General features: G+C 42.7%; 1 protein-coding gene across 1 annotated transcript in view; it reads right to left on the bottom strand.

The window, feature by feature from the left end:
* LOC311238508 (rho GTPase-activating protein 21-like) overlaps positions 1 to 4866 on the bottom strand; it is a 50422-nt gene extending 45556 nt beyond the window's left edge. The window contains exon 1 of the mRNA XM_084326600.1: positions 4815 to 4866. Within this exon, the coding sequence (XP_084182726.1) occupies positions 4815 to 4844 (30 nt within the window). The 5' untranslated portion in view covers positions 4845 to 4866. The remainder of the gene's footprint in view (positions 1 to 4814) is intronic.
* Positions 4867 to 6000: the final 1134 nt, after the last annotated feature.

The raw sequence follows: 6000 nt of genomic DNA on the forward strand, positions 1-6000 counted from the left end.
GGCAAGCAGAGGAGGAAGAAGAAGACAGGAGGGAAACAGAGAAAAGATGAGCAGAGAGAAACGAGAGGCACGACCGCTGTGGCCACTTGTTTCACCTTAGTTTGCGCTAAAAATACATCCCCCCTGTAGTGCCAACGCTAGAGAGAGAGAGAGAGAGAGAGAGGCATCAACTGGCATGGGATGTAGAAGAAGGAGGAATGGGAGAAGAAGAGCGGGGAGGGTCGAGTACAGTTCACGTTAAGCGGCGCCACTAGTCCCTTTTGTCCGTCTTCCAAACTCATCGCCGTCCCCATCAGCGTGCCGAGAGTTCTCCTCTCCATCCTGCCCGATTAGACTGATACTGACCTTACTGTACCGTGCTCTACTGTACCGCTCACTCTCTCTCATAACACACTAACACAGTCAGCATTTCTTGCCCCTGATCCGTCACTCTCAGTGTCAATGTCCCCTCCACTGTGTCTCTCATATCAACAGCACAGGCTGGAGTCTCTCTCTCTCCATCTCTCTGTCCCTCCTTCCTCTGGACGAGCAAGATGCTCTAACGTAAGTTCAGTTTCAGAGTAGCAAACATCTCTCTCTCTCTCTCTCTCTCTCTCCATCTCTCTGTCCCTCCTTCCTCTGGACGAGCAAGATGCTCTAACGTAAGTTCAGTTTCAGAGTAGCAAACATCTCTCTCTCTCTCTCTCTCTCTCTCTCTCTCTCTCTCTCTCTCTCTCTCTCTCTCTCTCAGCATGCTAAGGGCAGTCAGCTGACTGCAGCTGCTTTCCCTCTGGTAGTAGTGAGTGACTCCACACACACACACCACACACACACACGCACCCGAGCATGAGTATGAGGACATACTGTTTACTCGGAACCCTCCATATGGCTCCATCCCTCCATCCATCCATAAACATATACAGTATATATGTATTCAGTCTATAGTGTATTAGAGCCTCTTCTCCGCTCTCCTCTCTTCACGCCTCAATAAAGCTGCATACACACAGAGACACACCGAAGGTCAACAGGAATATCAACAGTGCACACTGCTGCGCGACACTATGGGTTACCTAATAGCAAATCCATATGGATGTATGCAGAGCAGGTTAGCCAGGGTGGAATGACTGTTGTGCCGCTGCATAGTTCTCGTGCATTTGTCGAGCAAGTAGTGAGAATATTGAAGACGTATAAATAGAAAAACAAACGACCGCCTCGTCTCTGTACATATTAACGCACCAGTTCAAACTCGTAAATCTCGACTGCGCGGTGACGTGTCTCTAAAGGCAAACATTCTTGGCAGGCGAATGGAACTGAAAGTAACTATGTGACTTACGCTGCCCTCTTCGGAGGTTGGGAACGGCCCAACTGAAGCCCCCGGTGCTCACGAGCGCACCTTCCAAAACGCCAAAAGCAAGTTCCTGTGGCTTTTGACGTGCAGCAGCCTCGCTATCTACAAGTGCTGTGGAATTTAGCATCACAGCGGGGTCCGACTACACCGAGAGGATTCCAGGGGAGGCGGATTAAGAGCGGTGACTACTAGGCTGGTGTTGTTGTGTTATCGTGGAAGAGGCCCTGGACCCTGACGGGTGGCGCGGGCTGGTGGTCCGCATCACAGAGGTCATCGACAGGGGGAGGTGTTGGCAGGATCCTCGTTATTTACAGCTATCAATAGTAGATTCTGTTAAGGATGTGAATTTCAACTAATTTCACTGATTTTAATATGTTATATACGGAGAAAGAAATATGTCTAGGCCACGTTTTACCACATGCACACAAGATACAATTTGTTGTATCATTTCATTTATTTGATACATTTAATTTATTAAATAAATGAATCACCAAATTGAACCTCTGTTGAACACAGTCTGCCCACCATGCGTAACGAGGCACACATAGCCTAACAGTTTGCCGAAAAAACCGCAGTCAGTTTTCGGACAACTTGCCAGACATAGCTAATAGCAATCTTCTGTCCTGACTCCATTAGTTATTAAGGCACATTAGGGATAGTTAAAAACAATGCAAATGCCAAGGTCAATGCGTGGACATGATTAACGTAGAATGTGACAGAGCAAACCCATAGACAATGGCTCTGAAAGTTTTAGGAAGGTTTTGATGACATATATAAACAGCTGGTGTACAGCTGGTGTATATCTGTGCAATAATCATCCCCCTATATTCACATTGATATGTTATATTCATGATGTTATTATATATCATGTTTATATTATATTGACATTTTATATCATATTGATATATTTTGCACTTTATGTTTGAATATGCACTGTTCTATACTGACCTGACTTATAGCTAAGACATGTGTATTGTGAGGAACAAGAGGTACTGTGTGAGTGATATGTGTAGTATGGAGTGAATGATATGTGTAGCATGGAGGGATGAATATCTATTGTAGTTGTCCTGTTAACTGTTAATTGTTTTTAACAGAGTGGGAGAATGAGTATGTGTGTGGGTGTAGACTGTAGAGGGGGGGGGGGGGGGGTGTCGTGGGAGGGTGGTTCAGGGTGGGTGGGTAGGTCGAAGAGGATGGTACAGGGGGTGAGATGTGTGTGTGGGTGTCGAGGGGGGGAGGGGATGTTGTGGGTGGGTGGTTTTTTGAGCGGGTGAATGTCTGGGTCTGACTAGGGCGGTGGGTATGTTGATATAGTGGGTCTATAGATGGTATTCCTGTGTTGATCCTGTGTGCCTTAATACTGGGATTGCACTGGGGTGTGCACGGGTATCTCTATATGGAGGTGTTGGTGCACACCCTAGTGTTATCCCAGGTGTATGTAATGGTGTATGCATCTAATGTTAGTGAGGGCATGTCTACTTTGTACACTAACTGCTTTTATTACATTTTTATTTACCTACTGTATGTCCTATTTTATAATGTTTTATGTCAGCCCTTTAAGGGACGAGTGTTGCAAATTAGCTTTGGCTACAAACACTATGATACAGGAATTATCTATGTATTTGTATCCGTCCCTTTCAAATCAATCAATCAATCAATCAACTGCACTGATCCGGAGTAGCATTCCTAATTTCATTCTATTATGCACAATGACAATAAAGCTTTCTATTCTATTCTAGTGTTGTTGAGTGAGTTGAGTGTGTCTTTGCATATGATGGGTATACTTGGATTAGACACACCGTAGTTGCCTGTTGATGGCCTACCTACAGTATGTGTTCAATGTAGGCTTTACTAGGGTGAAGAAATCGATGCCAAGTTAAGGTTGATTTTATAGTTTAGTCCTGAATTGTCAGTGTACAGTTGGTGCACTTGCTAGCTCACTGCATCTGCATGTAAGAATATGTGGGTGTGCAAAACATGCCTCGCATAATTCGGGCTGTGATCTTAAAGAATGTGCCATGTCGCCTATTAGCTGTTAATAAGACGACTATAGTGAACACATGGTGATTCTAATCTAGTAACCTAACCAGTATTTATCAATTGAGATGCAATGATAGTGAGTGAAGTTGATACAGTACACTCTTTGATCGCGATCGCTTTGTCTTTGCGCAGTAGTGTCAAAAATAAAACCATAATAAAGTGGTACCATATTTAGTTCCTGTTCCTTTAGTTAATTACCCCCCCCCCCCCCCCCCCCCCCTTCTCTTTGCAGGATGCCTTAAATGAGATAAGAGACGTTTGGAACGCACAGTGTATCCGGCCATAGCTATCTACAACCAAGGACAAGTGCCTTAAGCGGTGGTGGCTAGAATGAATCACTTGGCCTTCTGCACCTCCAAAGTTATTTCATCATTTCATTTGTGTGAACAAATATACCAAAACGTTGTATCTTGTGCCCACTAATTAATCAAACCGTTTTTAGCGTTGCGATATAAAATATACAGTATATATATTTGTTCTCTCTATGGCCATTCCGGGGCTCTATAGTTATATGATCGACTCACTGTGACTAGTGAAAATTGCAATAAAAGAATATTGCAAATATTTACAAATGTAAAAAAATATATATATATTTGAAAACTGTACAAATGGCTTCCCCTGTAAGATACATACTGGTATGTGAATTGCAAATGCATTATTATATCAATAAGCTATGGACATTATCAGTAGTACTTATAGCAACTCTGGATGGGTATAGCTTCAACTTCCATAGTTCACATTTTTAAGAAGCCTTTCTAATCCTTTCAGTCCACCCAAAAGGCTCCGTTTTGCTATTTTGATACGTTGGATGTGGAAAACGTTAGCAGTCGTTAGCGAAGCGTCATCATGCCCTCCCTTAGCATCATGCTAACAAACACTCTCCGCTTCCAACATCTCAAAAAACAAAACACTCGCATCGGCTCCTTCTGAGCGGACCGAACAGACCACCCGCTGACAAATCAGATGCTAACTATCTCTTTAACTGACACTAGGAGTTCAACTGTCCTCTGTGGATGACTGTCTAGTAGTTTAATCACTACCCATCTCTAGCTTCCGCCTGTCTGTTTCTTGGTCTGTTGCCGTCCCATCACCTCCCCTCTTCACCGCTTTCCATGTCGACTCTTCACCTGTCGGCACAGTGTCGGCTGGGTTTATACTTCACTCAGTGGAGGGTGCTTTGGGGGCTCATGTGCAAAGCCATGCGGTGTGAGTGAGTGATGGCTGCTCGCCGGAGGAGGGAGTCTGTATGTAGGAACTAAGCTGGGTTCCCTTTAAGCCAAGGAGGACAGTATTCCCCCATGACATGGTGGGTCTCAATACACACAATGTCACTCACATTAAGCTCCATCACATTCAGTTAACATTGAAAGCTGGTTTTCATCAGCGATTTCATGCATTTTCTCACCAGTATAAAATTGAATAAAATAAAAAGTGCTGAAGTGCTCACCAGCTGCAAAATATCTTCATCCTTTGGCATCACGCAGAGCTCCAACGAAGCATCACTGACAGAATAAAGGAGAGAGAGAGAGAGAGAGAGAGAGAGAGAGAGAGAGAGAGAGAGAGAGAGAGAGAGAGAGAGAGAGGAGAGAGAGTGAGAGTGAGAGTGAGAGTGAGAGTGAGAGTGAGAGTGAGAGAGAGAGAGAGAGAGAGAGAGAGAGAGAGAGCGAACACATGAGACAGGAGCGTATACACAAGATATCAACATATGGCATTCAAAATGTATCAAGTATAAGCACAACAGTAGTAATTACTAAGAGTCTGCATAAACTGGGGCCTGTATGTGATCTGACAAGAGTTTCCACAGGAAATGGTCCTCGGGTTGCTGGACAACAATGCTCATTGTGTGAAATAATGTTCCCCTCAAAAGTGCAACACTGTGTTCTGGTGAAGATCTACTGTACAAGGCAGTGGACCTCTGAAGCTGACAGTTTCAACTAGGTTTACCCACCGTACGACTCTGAACTCTGTTGCCTATACTCAATATATACCTACCTACTGCTTTCATAACTATAATAATAATGATAACATGTACAACCGTGCTGTATATACCGAATATATTTATATATTTCTTAATACATTTATATATTTTATATATTTATTGCATATATACAGTACAGTATATATATATATATCCATATCTTATACACCTGCATATAACCCATAACTCTGTATGATGTACAAGCATGTATATATATATATATATATATATATATATATATATATATATATATATTTATTATCACCTATATATATATATATATCCACACCTGTCTGTACATAATCCTTTTGCATATCTGTAGATACTATATCTATATCTGTACATATCCTACTCGTACTAGTTATCGCTGCTGTCGGGACAAAACCTCATAACTCCATTTTTTGAATTTTTTTTTTATTATATAAATCAACTCCGTAGATCATCCTCCATATGTGTGTGTGGGTTTTACAAAGTTTAAACAATGGGAAAGCATTAAACCGATCATCTGTCTAAACCTCCTAACTCTATTCACCCTCAAATCTGTGTTCGTTTTTTTCATCTGCTGAAAAGTTGGGTTTTTGGAGTTATGAGGTTTTGTCCCGACAGCAGCGTTATGCTGCTGGCCAGTGGCCAGTATGACTACTACCATACTGTC

This window comes from Notolepis coatsorum (genome assembly GCF_963971535.1).
Source record: "Notolepis coatsorum genome assembly, chromosome: 12".
NCBI lineage: Eukaryota > Metazoa > Chordata > Actinopteri > Aulopiformes > Paralepididae > Notolepis > Notolepis coatsorum.